At 40.5% G+C, this 27,692-nt stretch overlaps 1 protein-coding gene across 1 annotated transcript; it reads right to left on the minus strand.

The window, feature by feature from the left end:
• Positions 1-1,922: 1,922 nt before the first annotated feature.
• LOC146627116 (inhibitor of nuclear factor kappa-B kinase subunit alpha-like) lies at positions 1,923-26,603 on the minus strand. Its single transcript, XM_085361618.1, has 22 exons — positions 26,326-26,603; positions 25,779-25,898; positions 25,526-25,620; positions 23,164-23,281; positions 22,330-22,399; positions 22,156-22,244; positions 21,429-21,518; positions 20,087-20,211; positions 19,746-19,853; positions 19,408-19,543; positions 17,452-17,646; positions 16,474-16,576; positions 16,240-16,363; positions 14,461-14,612; positions 14,308-14,369; positions 13,755-13,864; positions 10,287-10,336; positions 10,074-10,179; positions 9,139-9,286; positions 8,473-8,609; positions 6,647-6,746; positions 1,923-4,948 (listed from the first exon to the last, which is right to left on the minus strand). Exons 2-22 carry the CDS (start codon positions 25,881-25,883, stop codon positions 4,883-4,885), a joined length of 2,289 nt encoding a protein of 762 aa, XP_085217744.1. The 5' UTR covers positions 25,884-25,898; positions 26,326-26,603; the 3' UTR covers positions 1,923-4,882.
• Positions 26,604-27,692: the final 1,089 nt, after the last annotated feature.

Consider the following 27,692-nt stretch of genomic DNA (forward strand, 5'->3'; position numbering starts at 1 on the left):
AATCTCACTGTAAAAAGGGGGGGAAATGTGACTTTAAGCTCTGCTGTAAATCAGATATGGGAGTCGAGCCTGGAGGAATGTGGGACTGAGTAGAGGGGGCGGGTGCTGGTGGTGGTTTCTCTCCGAGAGCTCGTCTGATTCACGGCTAATAAAACAACAGTTAACAATGAGCGTGGCTTGTTTGGCAGCAGAACGTTTCGCCTGTGCTTGCTGCCCACTTAACGAGCGCATTCTGCACGAGTTGATACGCGATGACGAAGCCTTCTCTTCAAAGAGATCCGGGCGTCGACTCAACCCTGCAGCCAGCTGTGTGTTTACTCTGCTTTGAGCTCATTTTGCAGGACAAAACCACAACACTTTCTAGGGTAACATACTTCAGAGTGACCTCCGTGTGGTCTCCCAAACCATGTTTACGTTTCCTGCCTATAACTATTTTAAACTCGGGGTAAAATAACAGAATATTACTAATAACAGCGTATTAGTCCTAAACGTTTCAGTGTGCAGAGATAAGATTGTAATCTAAGCCTATCCGGAGGCCGACAGCTGTGACCTGGCATGACTTTTCGTGCTTGTAACACTTCTGACAAATCACTTCCTGACGTGTGCTAAAACAGTTGATGCTGAGCCAGAAACACTTAAACCAGGTCATGAGAAGAAGAGTGAATAAGATGATCATCTGCACTGACTCACTCTTAAAAGACTCAGATAAAATTATTGAATACCCGAGTCAAGTTATCTCGAATGATACCAACTTCCCCTTTTTTGATACCGACCAAAAAAAAAAAAAAAAAAAAAAAAAACGTCCTCTATTGAGTCACGATTACAGAGCAGTGACCGCACTGAGTGCAATCAAACTGTTTGTTTGTTATGAAGTCCTGAGAAACACCGAGAGAACACTAACGTGTACAGGAAGTCCTGTCAGGACGTTTCCTTCCTTTTATCAGTGATGCTGCAATTAGAGAAATGGACAAGCAGTAAAAAGCAGCTCAACTCTCGATGAGTCAAATCTGAGGACAAATTAGTCAGCTTAAACGTAAAAGCACAACATTACAGTTAGTGAGCTACATGCTGTCACAGTGTCACAGCCAATGACCCACTATGACTATGATTACTGTGACTAGAGACTCAAGTTTCAGCACAAACAAATACGATCCGCCCTCCTCCTCGCTGAGGAGCAGCACATCTGGGAAGCATTTTCAGTCCGTGGTTACAAAAAGCAAATAATATGGACGCTGCTACGTCAGCGGGGACCACCAGAAGAATCCCAGCAGTACAAAAAAGGGAAAGAAATTAGCAGGGAATTAAATCCGTACATGTAAAAACAAAAACAGAATAATACAATTGAACACAAAACTAATCAACTGATCCTAAGTCTGGCAGCCAAAGCCCTCAGAGGAAAAAGGCATTGTACATTTCTCATAAATTCCATATTCATCTTGTTAATATTTTTTAAAGCTGATGAGTTTAAGCCTGTCTACAGTTTGGGACCACCTGCATCATGCTTCTGATTTAATCAGTGTGTCACGTCTGTCGTCACAGATGCACTTTAGGTGTACTCATCGGATTCCCAAAATCCAGCTTGTTTCACTGCTGTGATCGCTGCGTGATGTATTCGAGGGGCGGTTAAGTGAATCGTGTCGAGGTTGGCTGCTCAAAGTGTCTTGAGAGCAGTGCTGTTGTGATTTGGCGCTATAAAGTTGAACTGAATAGATCAGATTAAACCACAAATTGGATGAAATTATAAACCTCTGCAAGAGTGCGAGGCAGAGGAGCTGAGACAAACCCAAACAAATATAAACTACCGCAGATGGAAATAACAACCTTCTTGTTATGTTGGGTTCAGCCCGCAATCAAGTGTTTGGCCGGGCTCCAGCTTTTCCTCACCGAGTAACTGAAAGAAGCATCGACACAGGAATCGTGCCAAAGTGATTTATTTTATTTCCAGGTAAACATTTGATCTTCATACAATTACATTTCTAAAAAGTGAACATACTTAAACCAGCAGACGGAAACAAAACTCAAATGGAAAGAAACAAACGGAGTTATTTAAATACAAAACAAAAAGAAAATATTATTTTAGCCATTGCACTTTAACTTCATAAATACAAGAAAGTTCATTTCTCTCTCTGGCCCAAAGAAACACGACATACAGCACATTCAACCCATCGCTCACGGGTTCGATCGCTCCGATTAGAGGAAGCCCGACCGCGTTGCACCAACGTTGTTGCATTCCTGTCATTATGGGATGTCAGAGAGAAACGACTCGTGTTTGTGGTGAGAGCTGAAACGATTAGCCGGCTAGTCTTTATTTGTTTTTCAAGCAAATTAGCCCGAGACGTTCTCGGCTTCCTGTTACTCAGATCTGAGAAAGCGGAGAAACAGGAAGCGTTTCTTCAGCACCATCAATATACCGTGTAACATTATAATAATCACTGCTTTACTCATGGATGAATCAATTCTGGACTTTTAAAAAATAAGGACAAAAACCCCTAATTTTTGACAGATTGATTGTTATGAGGGGAAAACTCGAGCTGAGACTCGCAGACAATCCAAACAAACTAAATGCATCCGATTTGTTTTTATTTCCTCATTTCCTGAATGACAGACTCTGGCAGATGACATTATTTGTTATCACTGAAAGGCTCCAAATGTAACTTTCTCACTGTCAGTAACTTCAGTCGTGACCTCCTACAGGAACGAATGAAAGTAAGAGCAGCTCTGGTTCTGTTTACACCAGTTTTACCTTTTGGTTCTCAAACTGTGGAGTGGGTCCAACTGGTGGGACGCAGAGCATCAGACTATCCCACTGAGCCGACGGCTAATGAAATAAAATTGAACCTGGATCCTGTTTTCTTTACCTGATAAACGTGTTGAGGTGTGCGATGTGACTCAGTGAAGGCTTGAGCTTTACACATGCAATTATTTAAAAATAGAGGAAATGATTTCCACACTCACCCCTGCAAGCCTGAGCCGGATAAGAGGGTAAGATTACTCATTTGTTTTACATTTCCTCATTTTTTGAATGACAGACTCTGGTGGATGGCACATTTGTTATCACTGACTATCACTCATTTCTCTCTGATTTCAGAAAAAGTTGAGAATCCTTAAAAATCTCTCTTAATAAAAAGTCTGAATATAAAACTGTTCAAAAACGGCACTGACATTTGAGATGGTTTTCTTTTTGGCCGTATTTGATAAAGAAAAAGATAAATTATCATCTCAGAGAGATCAGAAACACTTGATTTATTTTCTTTTGAATAAATAATTTGACTTTAATCTGTCAAAAATACACCAACAAGGTTTTAGACTTTCAGATCTTTCAAATCCATAATAAGATGAGCAGAATTACCCAATAAATCATGATGTGCACAAAATATTTGTTTTCAGCCTTGACAGGGAGACAAAGATATCAGATCTGCAGTGAAAAAGATTTTTCATGTTTTTGTTAACCGAGCTTTCACTGGACTCGAGAAAACCTAAACTCCCAGACAGACGGGCATCACGAGGCTTTTGCAGAAAATTAAACGTGTTCACTGATTTGGAGGAATAACGGCAATTTCACTCAGAGATGCAAACACGGCCGCTGTGCTGAAGACGGCCCAGATCATCTTAAAGTGGGAGGTCGGCCAAGTGTAAATCGTGCTATTTATTCTTAATCATCATGAATATGCAATTTATTTTCTGCAACGGTGACTAAATGTGCAAAGGTTCCTGTGCGAACTTTACTGACATGCAGCTCGGCAGGTAACCTCGTCGATATAAATTGCTCTTTGGAAACGTGCACTTTTAGATTTACATTTTAATCTGAAAATCTGAAAAGAACTTCCTCTGGAGCAGCTCATGCGTGCAGCACAAAGCAAGCCTCGCCATCCTTCACCGTCCCATTAAATCTGCCTCCGCCCTGCAGCCCTCTGGTCTCCTAACCCCGTCCTCTTCTTCTGCAGTGGTTTTACGGCACAGTCTGAACACGAGCCCCACCACCTGCTCGTCTTGATGCAGAATTGATTACAGGATTACTCAGATTTCTGTGGAAACTACAGACTGATCGTTTCAGCTCTGCACGACTATGAATTTAGCGTACATTATTTGCACCCGAACGAGACGAGAAAACCCCGCCTTACATCCATGACGGTTAAAAAGACACACATACAATATACACATCGTATTAACATAATGGCCAGCCATGGGATTTCTGCCTGTAACACTTGTTTTTTAAAAACGTACATACAGAGAATTCAACACGCGCCCTCAAACGTTTCTAGTAAATCAATCAAACCGACGCTGACAGTTTCTGCTCGCTTTAAATTCTGCAACATTTTTGGCAGCTGGGAACGTTTCACCTCTTCACAGAGAGGACACATGGGAGTATCAAAGTGCTCTTTGCTTGATTCTTATTTCCTCCCCACACCCGCCTTCCAGCGACCCCCGACACCTTCCTGCGTTTCCCGTTCATGCCACGGGGTCAAACGAGTTCCCACGTTCCTGTCGAACGCTCTCCCACCTGACTGATCCACGTCAAGCCCTCAAATGTGGTGCTATAGTTTGCTCCATTTTTGCAGTGATAGTAAAAACCAAAGTGTGATGAATATTGTGCAGCATAAAGAAAAGAAGAGAGAGAGAGACAGCTTCATTGTTTTGTCATAAAAAACAAGCTCAATAATCAAACCTTCCACCATGTGAGACGATGGGAGGAGACAGACGCCGCTGAGCATGCGTGAACTCAGCTTTTTTTTTTTTCTTTAAAGATGAGCAGGAAAGTCGTTTTCACGAGAAAATCCCGAGTCCATGTACAAACTGTACTACTGTACTGTTAGACGCCGCTCAGCCGCGTTATCAGCTCACAGTCCTTAGTGTTACTCAGGCGGGGGGTGGAAGGTGGACTTTACGAATTTTGCTTTTTTAGTTTTGTTGTTAAAGTTTCGTATTTCGTCCAGCTCCAGTCTTGGTCCTTGAAAGATGGAAATGGAGGCGTTAGTAAAAGACAACCGAGAATATGTAACGTGCTGAAGTGCAAATATATCTTAATTTCTGAGTTTTTAATAAGTTTTGGATGTTAGTTGCAAACAGTCTCGTTTTACAGAGTTTTGATAACGCTTCACAACAATCATCATTAATAAAAGATAATATGACACCTTAGTTTACAGTTAAATATTATTATAATTAAAAACCTAATATTTGTTAACAATTAATGGTCTAACATTTTGACTTTACAACAATCATCTACAGTCTTTGATAAAACTTTACTAAAAATGGTTAAAAAAAAAATCACTGCTAACATAAGTTGGAAGTGGCAACTTTAAAGAGAGATGCACCATGTTGGGTGTGCTCTGTCCCAATTGTTGCAAGGCTTCAGATCACACCTGGAGCATTTTAGAGTGAGGTCTTTTATTTTGAAAAGCTTTTCTCTGTGTGACCTGCTCTATTGAACTTCAAACAACTTCTGTTGAGAAGCTGCCACTGGAGTGTTTCTGAAACACGCGGCAGCACATTAGTTAGAATTGCCGGCATTAATGCGAGTTGTGTCAGAGCTGAAATGCGACCCAGCGGCGCCCCGTGCATTCTCACGGTTAGGCGTGAGACCAGTCGGACTATAAACGCTACATGTGTTTCATGGAACTGACGCTAAAGGAAACCTGAAGCATAACTTGCAGTACTGTGTTGAGAGTGCCGTTTAGAGTGACCCCGTGAAATGCACGGCTCACTGCACGCATTCATGACCATGACCGGCTTCCACCTGGTGCACTGCGGTGCGTTTCAGAAGCAGCGTTCTGTACTGCATCTCTGAAAATAACCTCAGATCTCAAGATGCATACAGAAACTACAGAGAGAATTTCAAAATAAAAGACCCCTGCTTCCAAAATGCTCCTGGTGTGACGTGAAGACCAGTGAAGAACGGAAGAACACCTGGTGAAGTGCATCATGTTGTGCTCAAACTGAGCTGTTTGTGATGAGCTTGGAACAAAAGTGACTTTTACTGAAAGACGTTATTAAAGTATTGATCAAATTTTGGAGTCAAATGTCAGATTTATGAGTATAAATCAAGCATTATGGCTTCGAATGAACAGCAGTACTTGGTAATGAGAACAGCCTCAAATAATTGATTATCAGCTAGGATAACTCAATATATAACTAAAACATGAAGACATGAATAAATATGATTAATAGCATCCCTACCGTTTAAATAACTATCAATTTAACTATGATTTGTTTTTAAATGTTGGTTATTATAAAGTGTTAGCTTGTCATCATCTTTAATAACTGATAAAAATATAATTCAAAATGTATAATATATATTTATCACGCTAATAAATATTACTATATAATATACAGGAAACTGAAAACTCTGTGTGATTCTGTTTTCTTATCACATCTGCAAGCTTAAAAGAAACAAAAAGTTCCTTCCTTCATGACAAGACTAAAAAAAAAAAAAAAAGAACAGCGAGGTCCTGTCCTGTTCTCCTAAATGAGATTAAAGACATGCTGACAGGCCTCAGGTCCTTCACAGATGCAGATAGGAGACGCCTAGTGCGTCTAGTTTCCCAAAGGGAAAATAAAAATAAATTAAGACTTTATGGCTGATTTAAATGCAGCCCTCTCCAATAACAAACAAACCTTAAAAGCAGCAGATAAAAAGCAGCAAACTCACCACTATGCTGTTGGCCTGTTCGTCAGCAGCTTCCTGCATCAGGCTGGTCAGCTGACTGAGGTACTTCTGGTTCTCCTGCAGGAGTCGTGGGGCAGCATCACTGAAGGAAACGCACACAATTCAGACACAATTCAGTCACATGACGCCTCCTTCATATGCACAATGTGTTTACTATCTTGCAACAGAAAGAAGAACGCCCAAGGGCAAAACACAAAGCACTGGCCTACAAACTATATATATGGCAGTATGTTCATGCTTTAGTCATGTGCACAGTTATTATTATACTAACAGTTTAGCTAACACAGGCTGGAAATGTAATGAAGAGAACAGGCTGAAATAATATTTAGAAAAATGAAAAAGATAATGTACCAACTACGAGCATTCTGAAAACACTTTTCCAAATGCAATGCTCCAATGCACAGGATCTTCCTCAGGCATGCGTCTTTTTTAATGCTTCATAAAAACAAAACTATTATGACTCAATTATTGTGCATATTCCAGGTCCCAAAAACTAAGTCCAGCTTTTGCCTGCAGTCCAGCTTGTACAGCTCCCTGCTGGTGAGCTCTCCTCCCAGGTCTGGCAGGTACTGCAGCTCTGTTTTTTGAGTCATGTGGGTCATTTGAATCATTCTTCATCTTTCTTTGAAGATTATCTGGGAAAAGCCAGCTGGGTGGAGACCTCAGACCTCTAATAAAGGTAGACCTAGGAATAACTCAGGATCGCCCCAGGTGGAATTGGAAAATGTTGCTGGGGAAAAGAACCTCTGGCAGGAATACATGCTTAGTCAGCTGCCAACAAGCCCAAACTTTAAAAGCAGAAGGAAAAAAAAGAAGGATGGAGGGATTTCATGACACACGAGTCATTCCTGGAACTGTGACAGACATATGACAGGAACAAAGATTGCCTGTGGCGTCTTAACTCCTGGGAATCTTCTGTTGCATTGCACAGCTAGTCACAACCTTTAGAGTGTCGCGTTTTTAGAGCTTTTCCAACGCTTCAAAATGACCTGGTGTGCCAAATAAGTGCCAAAACGATCCATTAATAAACAGTTCATAGGGCTTAAAGACCTGAAACAACCATGACCCCCAACCAGCCAGCAACTGGTAAGAGAGACTGAATAAAGCTTCAGTCTCTCTGGAACATCAACAGGGAGTTGATGCACCAGTTAGGAAGGATTCACACGTTCACTTTGGACATGGCGATCTGATCGACTGCATTGATTCAAGCTCCAGCACCACAGCTGGTTAGCTTCAGGTTACTTTAGCTGTACCCATGGGCAGATATGACCTGCACTCAGCGAGTCATCCATCCTCAAATGCAGTTTAAAAAAAAAAAAAATAATAATCAGACAACAATATGAGACATAATGAGGAAAACATACCAACATCATGTAGGAAATGAAAGATATGATTAATAGCTACTGGAACAAAGCTGTTTGTATCGTTCTCTTCTCAGTTTGAGACCGACCGAGTCCAGCTGTGGCTCAACAATCAGCCCGTCAGACCACTCAACAATTTGGCTGAGTGAGTCAAATCATGACCATTTGTCGAGAGAGGAAGATGTCTGTGAAGTCTTTTGTTTTATGTGAGATTTCCTGTATATGAACAGGAAATTACTAAGCTGTTTTTATTCACATATACACATCCACATTCACAAACAGGTACCTCACCGTGTCGACACTTCCTTAGTAATTTGGCACCAAGTGAAATAAACTACCAGCTGTTATCAATGCTGAAGGTGCTTCTGCTGAATTCTATGTTAAAGGAGTGTGAACATCTCACTTGTAGAGCTGACCCCAGTCCCAACACGGCTGAGTGGACGTTACCTGTCATTTGGCCCTGGTAGGGAGGTCAGGGGGTGCGGGGAGCTGACGGGCTGTGCCGACTGGGACCACTGAGAAACCTGCAGCAGGTTGGACGACTCGGGACTGGCTGCTATCGAGCTCCGTGACGAGTTCTGAGCCTGAAGGAGAGACAGAAACACACCGTTACAGGCAGCAGTAAAAAACACGCCTCCCCTCTCCTACAGCAGGAATGCAGGCGGCACACCCTACCGCTCACTCTGTGTTTGGTACTTTATAGCAGCTGAGTCTGAGGAGATCACAGAAAGTACAACAAAGCTCACCACCACTGGGTCTGACAACTGCAGAAAAGGGAATCAGAAAATGAATAAGTGAACTTAACCTATTCCAGGATATTACCAGGATCCAGCTCCAGCAATTAGAGGACTTCCTTTTTTCTTTTCTTATACACCAGTACACTAAATTTATCTGAGCTGGATGCTGATCAGACAAAACTTCTGATATTCTGTAGAATCAGAGAAAAGCTGATGACATTTTATTCTTAGTTGTACATAAATAGTTTTATCCAGCAGTTACACAACTTCCCCCACTTCTTTGCATCATGCCCCACACTACATTTCAAAGACAAATGAAGTCACAAACTTGGAAAAAGTAGACCGGGCTGCTAACGACTGATGTAGATTTACTCACGCAGGCGATCTTAAGTAAGTGCCAGAACTCCCTCTGTCTCTTGATCTGCATCTGCATCACGGTGTTGTCAGCGTCCTTGATGTTCTCCAGAGTTTTGTCAATCCGGGGAAACAAGTCAATGATCTTCTGTTTGCTGATCAGGATTTTACTGTTGGGGTGAGACAAATCAGGGAAAACAAATGATGTTTTCCACCGTCACTGTGACTCTTTAGACAGACTCAGTGTAGACCTCACACCGGGGATGGATTCAAGTTCTGGAGTAATTTATGCTCCAAAAGTTTCCTCCTCAGCAGGGAGGGAGTAACTGAAAATTCAGGGGGTAAAGTCTGCAGCTTAAACTTTCCTTAATACCAGCAGACGTTTTATGTGTTTAAGAGCCGTCACTTCTTTATAAATCAGTGGGTTAATCTAGGCCCTGTCCTCACATACACGGGATTTTCATCTACACATAAACATTATTTCATGTCACTGAACTTTAGATAAACTCCTTCCAGGGTCAAGATTTCTAGAATCTCTATTTCTGTGCTTACTTGTGGGCGAGGAACATGAAGACTTTTCTTGCAATATCAAGGGTGTGCACTGTGTTGTTGTTTGCAGGCTTTTGACTGGTCAACATGAATCTATGAATTGGGGTTATAGTGTCACCTTTTGCTTTGGCGGCACTTGATACTGTTATTTGCATTTTCATGTGGATGGAGATGAGTAGGAAAACATCTGAACCTGTGGATTCAGCATTAACCTGCCCTGAGAGAACATATAAGTTCCTCGAGATAGGTTAAAAAAATAAAAAATAAAAAAAGTACTACAAATATGCATTACTAGTACCGTGGCACTTAAGAACAAATAAAAGTGTATGAGACCACAGATAATTAACAGTAATCAGAGGTGTAAAGCTCAGGGTGAAATCAAACTGTCAAGCATGGGTGGACCCTCACCTGAGGTGTGTGAACAGATCTTTGAGGACTTTGTCTTGGTTCTGGACTGTCTGGATGATGGCCTTCACCATCTCAGAGCTGTCGCAGCTCACATCAGAGTCAGGTACTAACCAAAGGGGGTGGGGGGGAGTTTAAACAACACCTCAGTTTAAAGAATGGATTAATTTCTCTTCTGATTTCAGAGTTTTAAATGATCCATTCAACGTTTCTTACCTTTGCATTTCATCTTCAGTTGCTTGTAAAGTTCGATTGCCTTTTCTTCCCTGCAAAAAATTATTTTATCACATTAAAATGTTCTTCTTTGAATTCTGAAGCTAAGCTCATGATCAGATTACTCTCTGAAGTTGCATGTTTAAAAACACCACTGGTATCCTCTCCATATGTGTTGAAGACAGGCACTGGTCAGAACTTTCACAGCAGCACCAAGGACGGTTTTTAATTTAAAGTGGCACGCTTTCAATCCAGTGCATGACGTGACAGCAATTCACAGGATTTACAAAAGAAAAAGTAGTAAACTTTTACCCAACAGCAAACTAGTTTGATCGACTAAAATGTAGAGCAAAGTCTTTTCCCTGTGGAGTGAAGCAAGATGCATACATCCAGGTGAGGTTACACCAGCACTTCAGCACTTCATTAAGCTGTATGAAACTTCAGCCACATCCCTTATCTTCACTGCGATTATGTTTCTTTATTAACTTGGTGATATGTTGAGGTCTGGCCTACATGGGGGTTTCTGCTGTATCATTTACTGAAGGAGGACAGCGAGGCTGTGGTGAACCGGGTCTTTAGACCCTATGTTACTAAAAAGAGGAAGAGCACCGAGCCCATCATTATGTCTCTACTGTCAACAGTCAACACCAGGATCAGAAACTTTCCCACAGAGCCAAGGCTAACCTGGTGAAAACACATTTTTTAAAGAAGGGGCACTTTAAGCTTTCACTGTGCACAGCTGCACATAACTGCAATGACCCCAGTTAGAGTTCAGCTGGGGCTCGTTACTGCATCTGGTACTTCCTAACGTGCGTTCAGACCAAATGTGTTCAAAACACACAAATATTTCCTTCCCACAGTCGACAGGAGAACAAGGAGGAGTACAACCAACGGCTGGAATCAAGTTACAGTCACATATTTTCAGCAGTTACCACAAAATGCAATAATTTCACTCACTTTTCTCCAAAGCAATCTCCTTTTTCCTTTTCCCTGCTACTATCTTATAAAAAAAATTCGAATAACACAGCTCTGTCCACAAATGGAGCCAACAAGCTTGGCCTTCGTTTATTATCAGCAATGGCGTCTGGAGAATCTACAGACACGATTACACTCATGTACAGAAGGAAAAGACAATGAGAGGGCTTGGAGGAAAATAAATGAAATCCTAGGACTTCATGCTTATTCCCACTGAGTCAGGAGAGTCCACTCTGTGAGAGATTCTGAGGTGGCAGGCTTTGATGACACAGCATGAAGTGGATTTTTCACTGAAGTTGGATATTTGAGCTGTGGATGGGGATTTGCCTCCATTTACATCACCTGACATGTATTCTCATTAACGTTGCTACAGACTTTGTAGTCCTGCATAAACTTCACTTTATGTTTGGCTGAACATGGTTGAAATGATGATGTTATCTCCGGGTTAACCTGTTTTAATTAATTTATTTGTTTATTTTTAGTATAAATAAAAGATTTTAAGCCAATTTTAAACACTGCCTCTCTGCTCCCGACCTCATCTTTATAAATTTTGATGTGACAAGCTTAGTGTCTTCGCATCAGCAAAGCTTTTATTTTGGAGGCATTTTTCCAACCGTAGAGAAACGTCCGCCAGCTGATGGTCAGTCAACATCGAACTGTTTGCTGTACCTTTTCTCTGCGCGTGTTCTCAAGATCTCAAAGTAAATGAACTTTTTCACTGACAAAAATCTGCCAAGCTCATGGTGGCGTGGTTAGTGGTCTAAAGTTGCCTCACAGCAAGAAGGTTCGTGACTCAAACTTCCTGGTCAGCTTCTCATTCTTCACCTTCTTGCCTTTTTAAGTGCTGTTTACACATTTTCCCTGTGCCTGCATGCTTTTTCTCCACAGTCCAAGTTTATTAGTGTTTTCTTTTACTGGACTTGGGTGTAGACCGTGGAGCTCACGTGCCCCCTTTATATGAGTCAGCACAGCTTTTTTTACTGAGATAAAGTCTCACATCATGACTGGCTCTAAAACTCTGAAGTCTAAGGAGCTTGGAAAGAAAAGCGACTGGATTTATTTAAAGGAGAAATAAAAGAAGTCCTTAAATTACCATGGTGATGACTGAGAACTTACACAGTGATCTAAAGTCAAAACTTTAATTTATACTGCTTTGAATCGCTACAGAGTCTTTGTAAAGTGATCCTTTGTCATTTCTGCATGTAGATGTGCATTTTCTCTCTTTAGAGATGCAACATGTGGTTACATCTCTACGAAGGTGGATGTAAGGTTACAGTGTAAGTTATAGCACAGGACATCAGAACAGGTTGTGGTTACAATATACCTACAGTACAGATTTAACGCAGACGTACAAATTTGCTTGTAAATAGTCTGACTTTTAATACATTGCTGTTAGGAAATACTGTCATCATGGGGTTCGTTTAGATTAACACGTCACCGTCTTTTGCTGCCTATGAGGAAATTCCAAGCTAGTATAAAGTCACAAGCTTTACACAAACTTTTGTGGAATGACTAAAACTTCCTAAAACTAAATAAAACGAATAAAAGTTGCCGCAATGACAAAGACCGGGAAACTTCCACTAACTAGATAAAGGTAATGAACGTATGCAGGGCTTTTGTTTTTCCCCAGTTATTTCGTCAGTTATAAGCGCACAGCTCAGAAACAAACGTGCATGTTGATAGAGGATTTTTAGAGACAAAAAAATCGGAGTAAACACGTTAAAAAAGTTACTGGGGAAAAAAAAGGAGAACACATAAAAATATGAAGATTTCTGTATAATTAAATATAGATGTCAGTTTCCTTTATGATCACTGTGGTAAGGCAATTGGGAGCATCGCACTGAAATAAAACATATTTGTCCTTCACGTGTTAAATGCCTTTCAGCATTAGTAATGTGTCCCATATTCTTTCACACAATTGTCCTCTTTGTCCCACATTTATTTGTTGCGATCTCGACCTCTTAGTCATGAAGGAAGGTTTTTTCTTCCCTCAATGTTATACATCTGTTTGTTCGTCCAAACAGAGCTGGAAACCTTCTGGAAAAATTCTCCATCATGACATTTATGCACACCACACAACCATCCTTACAAACTGGTGACTGAGTGGACTGTAAACAGGCAAGAAGCCGGGAGTCAAATTTAGATGCATTTCCATGTGCTCTGTACACAAGTCCAAAGCATGTTGCAAACATTCAAAGTACATCAGTATACAGTCAAAGTGTGTGTCATATTTGAAATATTTAGTGTGCATGTAAATGTATTCATGATGTAGGATTGTTTTTGGCACCGTCCGGTCATTTCCTCAGGTGAAGCGGGGACAACCAAAGTGTCAAAATCATCTGTAGACACCATTATGCACACCAACCAAAAAGAATCAAAGGCCAACAAGTGACTGTTACTTATGTCTTTTAAATTAGGTGAAATGTGGGATTTAGATGGCTCTTGATAAATGTCCACAGATTAAATCATCTCAGGTTAAACCCTTTTAATACTCACAGCTGCTCCATCTTGTCTCCTTGGCGTCGGGCATATGGGCTCCTCTGTAGTTCTACTATCTCAGAGTGCAGAGCCATGATCTCATCATCCAAATGGCTCACCTCTGCCACCTGCAGGACAGACAACGGATCAACCAAAGGCTGCTTTCGGAAGCCTTTGCACTGGTAAACATCACAGTGATTCCTACACGTGTTCTTTATTAAACTGAATTTAATACATTTATCCAGGCAAATGTTTTCATTAGCAAAGTGCTTCGAACTGAGCCTCCTCAGTGACTGTGATCCTGCAGATGAACATCAACTCCACCATCTTGGACTGCAGTAGGTGAAGGTAGTCCTTGTTCTGGTCTGCAGCCCTCACTGTAGGTCAGGGGATCACCTAAGAAGTGACTTTGGAACCAGAAGAACTACTCTCACCAGCTGCAGTCCAAAATGAGAGCAACCTGGTAAACCTACTGCAGTAAACCAGTAGGAAAAAACAAAAAACATGAAAGAGCCTGGACTAGCTGGTTAGCAACTACCAGTCTGTATCTTATTTTTAAGAGATGAGTTACCTGAGCAAAAGCTGCAGCTCTTTCTTCGTTCTCCTGCCAGGCTTTCAGCATCTTTTCTGAGGCTTTGGACAAATCAGACAAATGTGAGCTCACCGAGCACCCTACAACATGTTTACTGAAACAAAGAGCAAACAGCTGCCAGCAAACACTCACATATGCCATAATGCATCTGATCGCTGTATTTTTCCAAGTCATATTGGATGCTACTCTTGAAGAAATCCAGCTTAGCTTTGAGCTGCTGCGAGAAGCCGAACATGCTGTTTTTACACCTGGTCAGGTTGGTGTTGTAGCGGAGGAGGCTCAACCTTGAGGGGGAAGGAGGAGATGGTAAAATCAGAAAGCTCCAAGAGGAAGGCGGAGGACTGAAGAAGACAGGCTGACAGTCCAGCCACAGCTAAAGCTTCCAGAGGAGCAACAGTCACAAGCACCAGAGTGTGAGGAGCAACACAACAGAAAGTTGAATTCAAACTAGGACTCGGGAAGAATTACACTGGAAAATAAGCAGAGCTGAAGGGTGTGTACGACACTACAACTATATTCAGCTGACAACTAAATCATTGCTCTAAATATTCAACCAACAGTTAAATGTTGGAATAAAATTTACAGAAAATGTTTAGATGGGTTTCTTCAGGGCTCAACTTTAAGGCTTCGAGGTAAAAATAATAAAACCTGGACCAACAAATGCAATTACTAAAACTATTAAATGGTTTTTTTTTGTTTACAAAAACTTGCAGATAAATAAGGAGATGCTGGGATTCCTAGCTACTAAGCAGAAGTCGTGAGTGTAACAAAGAGAAATGATTTAAATAGCATAAACAGAATTGAGAACCGGTTTCAGTTTTGAACCCGTTTTAAGTGAGCCACCGTGCTGAGACTCGGTGCCCAGCGCCTTATCACTTTCTTTCATAAATGTTGGTGTGTCACATTTCAAAACAATGATGTCAGCCTAATAACAGTTGGCTTTTTGTACACATGAGTCACCAGGAAGTTAATTTCTTTCCTGCTCCATTTCTACACTTTGTCCACACTCAGAAAATAATGCAGGTATCTAAAGCCTGTGTAAGTGTGCTGCTGGATAAGAGCAGAAATCATAATCTATTTTATTTTGGTTAATCTTGATTAGTAATTAGGATTACTTCATAACTTAGTCCACAAAAATATCTTTTTAAAGGAGATTTCTTGGAACTCAATTTAAATAATAATAAAAAAACACCACATAAAAACCATAATTTTGACCGTACGGCCCATCCTTTGAGGGCAACCACCGACAGACGGGAGCAACATGTGGCCCAAACGGCAGTAGGCTCACGTGCACTGAAAAACCAACATAGTAGCCACATTGAGAGAAACAAGGAACCAAGAGTCAACCAATACCTCACACAGCACGTACAGAAGTGGATTATGCAAGAGTAAAAGGAATCTGGATGCAACCATTAATGGTCCACTCACACGTTCACGCACAGTACCCTTATACCACTTTCAGTTCTTCTGCTTCTGCTTTTTTGTTCTGGCTGGTGCTGAACATAATTGTTTAAAATTATGAACTAAAATTAAAGTCTAATATAAACAGAGCTACTGATGCACTACTGATACTGATGAAGTATGGTGTCTTTTCATCCGTAGCAAACACAGAGTATTATTTCCTCCTCAGAAAAGAAAAACTAATATTATTAATTTGATATGAAACTAATATCGGTCGTTTTATTTCTGTGTTTGACAATAACTATTCTTCACCAAAACCACAACATCTGGTTGTACGCTGCTAGGATGTAACATAAAACACTCTTAATGAAAAAGCTCAACTTACACTGTTTAATATTTAAATAGCACAGACGCATAAAGCTGATGTTATTTCTGAATCCTGTCATGGATTCACATTGTAAACCATGATCTGGGCTAAAGCACATCACACACGATTGTTATGGGACTCACATGGCAGCTCTCTGCCCCTGGAAAAGTCTGCTGTAGTCGTCTTTCAGGCCACAGATGTAGCTCACAGCTTCACCCCACACCTTCTTCATCACCACCAAAGGGAGCTGCGTCTTGGCATCTTGCACTGGGAAAATAAAAACCATGAAAGTTTTTATACAGAGCAGAAGAGAGCCAACACTGTCATGTAACAGTCCTTTTCATTTCAGAAACTGGAGTCACTTCATATGAACTCACCAATGGTGTTGACTTTCTCAGGCAGACGTCTGGCACTGAAGGGGCCGGTGTACTTGGTGATGCTCTTATCAAACAGGTAGACAATGTAGCTGTCCCACCCTCTCTACACAGGAGGAAAGAAAACCATTACAAAGATCTCAAGTAGTGTTTTTACAACTCAAGAGAGTGACTTCAAGTCTCTCAGAATAGATGCAGTTAGAGGGAAATGAGTCATGATTATTGATAGATGTAGATTTTTCTAAACACCGTTGCTTGATGTTGTATATGCTCCAATAAGCAAACCAAAACATAGCACAGGTTGTTTTTTGCTTTTTTTTTTTTGCAGGTAACAGAACGTAATCATGCATGGGTAAAACAAACAATCAAGATTTTCAGCCCTGTGATTTGTGACAGATCGAACTGATTTACAGGTGCTGAAGCAGACACTTATAGGTGTCATATAGTGACGTAAACAAAACCCTAGCAAACCCCACAGTGATTCAAAACTACATCATGTGATATTTATATATTCATGTTGCTGTGATCGTATGGATTATTTATTTATTTAATAAAAAAAAACTTTGGTAAAGCCACTGGTGTCACAGGCCTGAAATACTTTCAGTTTAGTGACCCTCCACCACTGGTACTGCTGTTGGTGCACAGATAAAACACAGCTACATAAAATTAAGTGAACAGATGGACAACACGGCCCTTTGTCACGGACACCCGATGTAGGAGAGACAGGATCAGGCCAATGGATGTATCCCAAAATATAAAGACAGCATGGCCAGGGATAACAATCAGTGAGGAACACCGCCAATAAGCTGCAACTTTAGCTCCTTGGATAACAAGATGAAGATGATGATGATTTTTTAATTCATCAAAAAACTCAAAGCTGTTATGTATGATTATTTTAATAATAAGTTATTGTACATCATCACGTGTGATTTTAGATTTAAAATCCTTTCATTCATCTAAACAGTGGTTAAATCAACGCACCACTCCATCCAGGACACACTGTGCAGCGGGCTTCCTGGGGTCCAGTGACACTCCCGTCTCCTGCAGCAGTTCCTGGTTCACCACCTCGATCTTGGTCTCAGCTTCGATGCGCTTCTGCAGACTGTGGAGACTCTCGTCAGGAGTTAGCTGGAAGGAGTGGACCTGCGCTGTGGTCATGTTCAGGATGTGGACGACCTGAAAACAGAAAACCCGTCAGTATAAACTAAACTACTTCGTGATCTATCATTTTCTGCAGTATGTATCGCGGTACATGGGCCAGCAGAGGGCTGCAAGAATCTAATTATTCTTAATATTGATTAACTGCTGCCTCACCAAAGAGCTGGAATTAATTTATTACTAAAAACTGGCAGATGGGGAGGGCTGTGACAGCCGAGGCCAGCCAGTTCATTTTTATAAAGATTTCAAGTTGTTAAATGTTATGTTTGGTGAAAGCTCTAATGTGTAGCATAAACTGGAAATACTGGAATTCTTATTAACAACCCTCACTCATCCCAACACACTTACACCACTTTCCCACAAGAAGACAAAAGAAACCAGAACATGGATTTGGAGAATTGCTACACAAACAGTACAATACATGTGTGTGCTTGTGTTTTGACAGCATTACTCCACTGAGACTTTTGGCCTCTGTTATGTCACAGAGAAGATGCTTTTAAATGAGGTGGGATTACAGGATTGTGTCAGATATGGGGAAGAATATAAAATCTCCACAGCACTGAAACATTCGAGATTTTGTTGCAAAACCAAACTGAACAAGAACCCAGTGGTCACTGTGAATGAGGCCTGGAGCTCCTTTGCGTAGAAGCAGCCCATCACTAATCACATATTTACGGTAGAGTAGCGAGAAGGAAACCAGAACAAGTGAAATCCTCTGGTCTGGTTTATCTACCTGCACAGTTTATAATGACGTTTGTGAAGGACAATGTACAGACTCTGCATCACCTCATCAATACTGTTCCTAAGTCAGTTTTTCCCTATTACAGGAACTGAGACACTAAGTGGGAGAAAGTAAAGGATGGGTATATAAAAATATGGGTAATCCTGAGCACAGAAAAACAAAAACAAACATTTCCCCATTGGCTAAAAAACAAAAAACAAACAAACAATCAAGGTTTCTATTTCAATATTTCTAACAAGACAACAGAAGTTTCCAGACCAAACTCCCTTAAAAAAGGTTGGCATAGAGTTAATCCCAAGAAGATCCGAGTCCTCAAGTATGGGTCTAAATATGTACATCACAAGTTTGCAAGCTTTACTATCAACATTTATCGCCACAAATCTGTAAAGACCTATAAAACATATTCAAATGACTAAATAACCTTTGAACATGACTTGTACTTCTATATCTATAATAAGTTTTTCTGGAATTTGAAACATCATCAATAATCAATATTGTTTAGTTTTAAAATTATTTCTGATACTAACAAAACAGAAAAAAATGTGACAGATTTTTAAAAAACGCTGCGTATCTCTTAGCATGTTTAGGCCTCCTTTAAATGTCACTTTGGATTTTACCTGTGTTTGTGTAAACTGCAAAAACCTGCCGTGTGGGTGGTGACCGTTAAGTTACGTACAGGTGACCCATGTTGAATGTGACGTGCGGAACAAATGCAAACAGAGAGCATAACAATAAAAAGAATTTCGATTTATAATAAATCTTAAAAAGAAAAATAGATGACAATAATTCCTGTATGAGTGACAATGATGGTGCACAGCTTCTTTCTTTCAGATTGGCCCACCAAACATACAAACGCTACAATCAGTCCAGTGAGATTAGCAGTAAAATGCCTAAAAGTAGTGAAAGCTTCGGTGGCAGCTTTAGTATTTCTTGTCTTTATAATTTTAAGATGAGAAAAATAAAACACTAAAACTTTCTAGGGCACTGCGTGTCATTGCAAATTACTGACTGAAGAGCCAGCTCTTCCAGTGCCTCACCTTCATAATCAGTATCTGATCAAGGAGTTCAAAGCACAGGGGTTTCTTGGTTTCATGGTTCACTTGGCCTCCTCTGTGCACTGGATCCCACTTTAACATCAGCTGAAGCAGCGCCTCCATCGGCTCCAACAGCGTCCTGTACAAAACCGGTTAAAACATTTAAAACAGGTCTTCAGGGAGGGTAATTAACAACAACCACAGTTCACATGCTCTCGGCTATTTTGCGTTCCATTTAAATTACTATAGCACAACACCATGAAGAAACTAATTTGTCCTCACAGGAGACAAACAGCTCAATAAAATAAGGAAATGTCTCAGTAAAAATGATTGCAGCTGACCTGCTGAGATTGTTGGGGTAGGGGAGATGTGTGGAGAACTTGACTTCTCCGTTTAGTTCTTCTACTGCCATGATGTCTTTTGGACCTTTATTCCTCACTTTGCTGGCCCTGAAGACAAGATCAGAAAGGATCAATACCAAATTCTTTCAATACAAAGTACTAGAAGTACTTAGAAGATGCAGTTCTCAATGTACCTCAGTCGAATTAAAGCACAAACATGTGATGTAGAATAAAATCTGACGTGAGAACAGAGCTGGGCTCCTGCATACTCTACTCAGACATCTGACTCATCTAATTTCCAGTAGCGCATACATTAGTGATACAGACTAGGATCAACTTACCACTGCACAGGTTGCAGGTTGTGTAGGAATGGACGGAAACCGCAACTGCACTCGAAGATCATTGTTCCGAAGCTCCAATAGTCCACAGTCACAGTGTACGGTTTATTCTCAAAGAGCTCAGGAGCCTGGAGAGAGGAAAAAAAACAACAACAGTGTTTCGTGTTTTCATAAAACACGAAGTGATCTTTTTTAAAGACTTATTTGGCATTTCCATCCTTTATGTGACAGTAGAGTCGACAGGAAAGTAGAAAAGGGTGGAAGGAATGACCCACAAGAAATGATCTCAACGTGAATCCACGGCCCTGCAGCAGCCGTGGGTCAGCCACTCATCCAGGTAAACTGTAGTGGAGCCCAGAACCTGCAAATTGGCTATTTTTTTTAATATATATATTAATACAGTCATTTTTATGTATTTAATGAAGCCATCCAAAGTGTTATCTTTTGTATTTACACCCTCAATATTATTTCAGAGTTACAGGCTGACTTTGTACGTAGGGGTGAGTTGAAATGTTACCATTTTTATTAGTTTTTACTTTTTGAGCCTTCATGACATCTTTTTCAGAGAAAGAAACAAGATGTAAAAATATAAATAAAAAATAAAATAAATAAACTGCCACTATATCAGGTTAACATCTGATCCAAGTATCACAATCTATAATGCTACAATCTTGGTTTTTTTTCCATAGCCACCTTTGAGCATCAGTATCATGAGATGCCATCATATCTGTAAGAAAACTGCACCAATTCAATGTTTATGACACAGACAAGAGACGAGCATTGCCACCCTGGATGTATGTTATGTTTTCTGATAGTTCACTGGAGAAAAATGAGTTTTTTAAGGGTTATATCACCATGTGGTTGGTCAACAAGTTACATCATATGACAGGTCTGCTTTTTCACCTACAGGCTTGTCTTCTAGCCATGATGTGTTCTAAGTCAAGATAATTTTCTGATATAGTCATATTCAATTATTTAACACTCCTGAATGTAGCCCGTGGCTATGAGCTGAAAAAAAAAAACAATACAGGTGTTCACATTTTTAATTTATTAAAAAACTTTTAGTCCTAAAAAGGTTTTTCACAATTCTTTCAGCAAATCAAAGGGCCTAAAATTATAGAGCTAGTGTCTCGAGATCAATATACTGATGTTATTACAGAAATCAAGCTGCCTATAAAGAGGTGAGGTGGGAGGCACAGATTGATTTTTCAGAATGACCCTGTTCAGTCATTTCTATAAAAAGGTAGAAAGTAAAGTCAAGGATTTAAAATCTATAATTACTATAACACATAGCACATAACATACACTATCTGAGGATAAATAAATGTTTGCTTTAAGTGTTTACCAGGTACTGAAGTGTGCCAACGAATGAAGTGCACAGACTCCCCTGGTCCAGGTCTTTAGCATAGCCCAAGTCGATAATCTTGTGAACCAACTGCAGAATAAAAAAATAAATTAAAAAAAAGAGTATATTTCAGATGAGCAGTCAAACAGAGCGGGCTGTGAATGAGAGGGAGACGGGTCTTAATGTGGACATACAAGGAGCAAAGATAGTGAAGGTAGAGGAGTTTAAATACCTGGGGTCAACCATCCAAGAAAAACACACAGTGCACAAGAGAGGTGAAGAAGAGAATGGAGTGGGTGGAGATGGGTGTCAGGGAGGGTTTGTTTACAAGATGGTAGTGAGACCTGCTGTGATGTCTCAAGACTGTGACACTGACAAAAAGACAGGAGGGCGAGGCGAAGATGTTAAGAGCGACCAGGATAGACAGGATTAGAAACAAGTACATCAGAGGACAGCTCAGAGTTTGAGAGGCAAGGCTGACAAGGGATAGTAGATATATTGGATAAAGGATCCTGAAGATGGAGCTGCCAGGCAGGAGGAAAAGAGGAGGACGTCAGACAAGATTCATGGATGTGGTGAAGGAGGACATGTAGAGGGTTGGTGTGACAGGAGAAGATGCTAAAGATGATATGGAGGCAGATCTTCAGTGGCGACTCTTAAAGAGAGCAGCTGAAAGAAGAAGTAGTCAAACAGAGCAGTCAAAAAAAGGGAAGAGTAGCTGGTTTACCTTCCCGTTGATGTCTTGTAGCACAATGTTTTCCGGTTTAAGATCTCTGTGTATGATCTTGTTTTCATGGAGATACTGGATACCGGATCCTGGAGCAGAAGTCAGACTTAATCAAAGCCAATGACATGTTAAAAGAAGAAATGTCTGAATGAATAAGCCGAACAATGCACATACCAACATCATTAAGTAATGAAAGCACTTCACTTTCTTTCAGACCGCAGCAGTTTTCAGGTTTGCTCAGCACCTGCAAATCAGGAAAAAGAAATCCTATCAGAGCTGCGGTATTTTTTAGAACATGTGACCAAAGGGTGAGAAATGTTCTGAAATTAAGAAGTCTGATATGATGTGCTTATTTTCAAATTCTATTTATCTTTGTGTGTGTACTTAATGAAATGTATGTCTTATATAACTCACTTTAAACAATCTTGTTGAAAAGTGCTATATAGATAACATCAGCTAACTTCACACTATCACTCCATATATTACCTTCTATATATTGGTCACTGTGTGCAGTGGCCTCTATATTTCACACTTTTGATTTTACTTTATGTGAAATTCAGGAGCGGGACCACACTCCAAACACTACCTGCCTCACACACCTGTTTATCATCCTCTTTTATAGGTGCCAGGCTCTGGTCTTGCTCACTGTTTCTCATTAATCTGTTGCCTTTGTTATCTTTAAACATTTTTTTTTTTCATTATATTTTGAGTTGTGGTCAGGGCTTGTGAAATATGACCCTGGTCAGTGACTTAAATCCACATACCAATAAAGGCTTCTGATCCTTACTTTTAGCCTGAATTTATTCACATTTTGTCACACTGGAGCCACAGAAAGCACGCTGAATTTCCTACTAAAAGCTTGTTCGCTGTGCACCCATGACTCCCCACAAAACTATCATTGGACAGAAAATATTACAGCTCTCTGGCAAAGTCTGCTGCATATTTTTTCTGATTTCTAAACTCTCCAAATAATATCAATCCCATCTAAATGACCCCCCCCCCCCTCACCTTCCTCAGGTCTCCTCTGGAGCAGTACTCCATGGCCAGCAGTGGAAGATCATTTAAGGCTATGGGCTCCACCTCCTCTGGGACCTCCTGGGCTGTCACGATATTGATATGATTTAACCTGAGTGAGAGATATGGAACCAAATTACTTTTTAAAGACATCCAGACAGACTTCTGCACAGTCATCCACTGTCTGCATAACAGTGCAACTCATTCTTGCATCTGCAAGCCTGTGGGTTTCACAAATTGATTAATAACTACCAATAACTGTGAAGAAGATCACACTGTATAAAGCCAGAGTTCTCAGAAGGCCCACAACAAGGAACAAGGAAAGAAAGCTCTAGTGCAAACTTAATTTTATCTGTTCACACATTGTGTCATGCTGTCTGCTTGTTAAGTCTAACGTCATTCACCATTTCCTTGTGTAAAACTTCCTTCAGCTCCAGATTGCTCCAGCTACAGATTAGTTAGGCTAATATAAGCACATTATCACCATGGAGATGTCAGATGAGGGTTGAATCACTTTTGTTTGTTGCCAGATCAAAGCGGACATCTCAAATGATTTAATATTCTTGGTAATAAATATCCTAAAAGCAGACTTATTAATTTTTCAATCTGCACTCTTCTTCTTTCGGCTGCTCCCATTAGGGATCGACACAGCAGATCATCTGTCTCTATCTAAAACTATCCCTCATCTTTTTCTCTCACACCAACCGTCTGCACGTCTTCCTTCATTACATCCATATCTCTCTGTGGTCTTGCTCTTTTCCTCCTGCCTGGCAGCTCCACCTTCAACATCCTTTTTTCCAATATATCCTCTATCCCTCCTCTGCACATGTCCAATCCATCTCAGCCTCGCCTCTAACTTTGTCTTCAAACTGCTCAACCTGAGCTGTCCCTCTGATGTACTCTACTCTAATCCTGCCTTTAACATCTTCCTGTCTTTGCTTTGTTAGCTGTAATTCCTTCAGTGTAAAACAGACTTGGAAGCAAATGAGGATCAGGCTACATCAACAACACAATACATTTAAATTCCTTTGATGCACAGCTTGAGCTGCTGTAAATACTGCACACCTTCATCCTGCAGTGTTAACGAAAACCAGCTTAGCAGGTTTCATATCCAAAAGGTGATCCTCAGCAAAGAATCTGTATCACACTTGGAGCGTACTGCAATTACATGAATCAGACAAAATGTGGTGCTTAAAGTGAATTATACACCAAAACTTTGAGCATAACCTGATATGGAAGCCAAAAAATTAGTCCAGCCAGCTTTGCAAGGTGTGTCGCGTTCACTGTCGCAAAGCTGGCTCTCTTTTTACCTGGTTAGATCACCATGGTAACAATGCTCACTATGGTTATAAGCTGAACATATACCCTTGAGTTTCGGTTTAAAACTCAGCTTACAGCACCACATTTTCACAGATTTTCCAATTTTCAATATGATGAGTATGATACAGATTAGTTTTAGAGTATTAGTATGCAACTTGCTGAGCTGTATTTCATTGACATCACTGAAAAAAAATAGCATGTATTTATTTGATGATGGAGATAATGCATAAATATATTTTTATGCTTTATAAACATCTGCTCATACATCTGTTTTACAATTCAAGAACACAGATTATTCTATTTTACTTTAATGTTGACACAAAATAAAATAATTTCCACAACAGCCGTGACTGTTATGAACACCCTCATTTTGCAATAATGTGTTTTTAACCTTCTAAGACCTAAAGTGCACATTAGAAATATGTGCGCAAAGAAAGGCTCTTGCAGACACTCCACAGGTCAGGCTTGGTAGTCATGATTTGCAAGTGACTTGGATTAAAGTAAGGATGTGAGCGCCTCACTGTCTCGGATGAGCCCACCCTGGATCCAGTGTAGGACATAGTCAGAACAACTGGAGATACACCAGAATGCAGGAGGGCCAAAACCCCATTCTAGATATTCTGCCAGGGTTTACTTCCCTTGCCTCTTGGGAGCAGTGCCATTTATCCACAACTGGGGTAATATATATTAACTTCTCTCTTGTCCTATTTGCACAACCAGTGATGCATTTTGCCACTTTATTTTTAGTATTCTTTCTAGATCTTTATCCCACACTCATCTAACAACATCTGACTTTAGTAGCCATCGCTTCATTGGTCAAGAGGAATGAAATTTATTCTGGCTAAATCATCACTGCGATCTTCATTATCTCTGACTGGGGTTTCAGGTTTTGTCAAGCCAGGTAACAAGAAAGCTGAACTTGATTCAAATGGCACTTTTGTGTCACCTTTATGACACTAAGAAGTGTTACATACAGATGTGACACGTTTAAATAAAAGCCACTAAGGAAGGAAAATAACAAAAAATAAATACCAACTTTTTCATGATCTGGATCTCTCTGCCCCATCTGTCCCTATTCCTTGGTGTAAGCTCCAGGCGACACATTTTTATAGCCAGTTTTTCGTGTGTTTGCTGCAAAACAGACAGCAGACATCACATTATTATACAAATACAGTCAAGGAAAAGCAGGTGGTGATTACTTCAAAACAGGCCATTTCAATTTCCAGCACCCATATCCTCCTTTCCTAAGTTACGTATAGGGTTAGGAACTCTCCTGGCTGGACACTCACCATATGCTGATAGAGGTAAACATGGGCAAAGCCTCCCATGCCCAGCCTCTCTTTCAGTTCCCAGTCCCCCAAGTTCTGGTTCTGCCTGAAGGGAGGTCTCTCCATTGTTGTTCACGCAGCCTGTACCGGAATGTGGGAATTATATTTGAGTCACGCGACAGAAACACAGCAGACCCTGTCAGTTTATTAAGTGACTGCGCTGTTTGGATTATCACATAAACCTATCAAACACAGGGGCAGGGCTACATACTGGAATGGCTGCTAGGCTAATGTCAGCTCGATGACTTAGCAGGAAAAACGCTACCACTGACGTTTTGTGGCAGTGTGACACAAGTGGGCTGCCTACTCATAGACAAGACATACCCAACTCAATATACCAGACAACAAGATACACATTTGTTTTTCATATTTGTCAACAAACAAGCAGCTAGCTAACAGCATAGCCAGCCAGCCAGCCAACGGTAGCCCTACTAGGAAATAGACGGAGCCGGTTATTAGCTTCCTTGCGTTAGAATATGAAGGCTTCTCGGCGCTTTTTGACACTTACCTGTGGTTTCTATGGAAGTGTCATGAGCCGTGTGCAGTAGAAAGGTGTAACTGGAGTGTGTCTTGTTTTCAGGTCAACGCAGCACCGCGACACTGGACTTCCCCACATAAACGTCACCAGAAAGCCCGGCTGTGTCTCTTGAAAATGAAACGAGGGTGCGTTCAAAAACACAACGCCCACTGCGTTCAAAACACTGTCAAGACTGTGTAAAAGCGGCATTGTGTTTATTTTAAGTCGTGTGTTTTTATTCTGGGGTCCAATAGAGTTTTGTTGATTCATAGTTAAACAAAATACATATTTATACTGCCCCAGAGTCTGCTATGCAGCTCCCCCTGTCCAGCATCTCCCCGAACAGCTCCTGGCTCTTAAAGCCCGCCCCATTAATGCCCACTTTTTCCTGATTGGCAGATTTTGCGGAAGCCTACAGTGGAGTGCTTGTGAAATTACTTTTAAAATAATACTGCCATATTGGTCATTCTTCCAGTTATATTAGCTGACTACTGATACATGTGCAAGGTGTTCATTAGTCTGATCTCAAATTATCTGTGACCAAAATCTCTGAGTTACGTTTTTTAGCACTAGAAAGGTGTCTGGTAAGAATATACAACCAATGAAGGTTGGATGGACAGAAACATTGTGATTTAATAAATATTCCAGCTGTAAGTGAGACAGTTGTTTTATGAGGCTTACACCTGGTGCCAGAACTAAAACCTGACATAAACCCAGGCAGGTCCAGCTGTGGCTGTGTGACCAGTCTTATTCTACCAGCCGTTCTTTGGACCACACATGAAGGACGGTTTTCTTTATTTTGTTTTATTTTTGTGTATATGAGGATTTTTTTGTTTGTTTTTTGCGTATGTTACTGGGCCAGACCCAATCTGCTTTGTGAGTAAGCTGAGGACACTCAGATTCCTCAGCTGCAGAATTAAAACATTAATTTGAATCTTGTGCATTAGAGTGGAACTTGGACCAAAATGGCAAACTCCCCCAAGAGCCCCAAATGTGTACTTTGTGACCAGCTGGTTTTAATGACACTTAAACCCCTGTGAAAAGAGGGGTTGCATAGACTGTTAATAAAAGATGGCAACTGGCTAGATTTTTCAGTCATTTTCCCCTGGAGATGTATTAATAGAGGCAAAAAACAGTACATTTTAGCTGATAACAGTATAATCAGCTCCTTGTGCACACCAGCGATGGATCTAATACCATAATTAAGATAAAAAGTACATCAACATAAACTCTACTCATTGTGTAAAAGAATCACCTGTTTTAGTGCTGTATTATATTAATGGGTCATTCAAACTCATATATTAACATGTACGCTGTCTTTTAATACTGCAGCTGGTCAAGGTGGAGCAAATTTTTAA

This window comes from Diplotaxodon limnothrissa, linkage group LG8, assembly GCF_057381915.1.
Source record: "Diplotaxodon limnothrissa isolate DT_005_m linkage group LG8, D_limnothrissa_male_GT1.1, whole genome shotgun sequence".
NCBI lineage: Eukaryota > Metazoa > Chordata > Actinopteri > Cichliformes > Cichlidae > Diplotaxodon > Diplotaxodon limnothrissa.

Coding starts and splice junctions, on each gene's coding strand:
- LOC146627116 (XM_085361618.1), bottom strand. CDS start 25,883: ATGGAGAGACCTCCCTTCAGGCAGAACCAGAACTTGGGGGACTGGGAA. Junction 20,212..21,428: donor TTGGCACACTTCAGTACCTG/GTAAACACTTAA, acceptor TCCTCTCTCCAG/GCTCCTGAGCTCTTTGAGAA. Junction 14,613..16,239: donor CAGGGGCAGAGAGCTGCCAT/GTGAGTCCCATA, acceptor TTCCCCCTCAAG/GTTGAGCCTCCTCCGCTACA.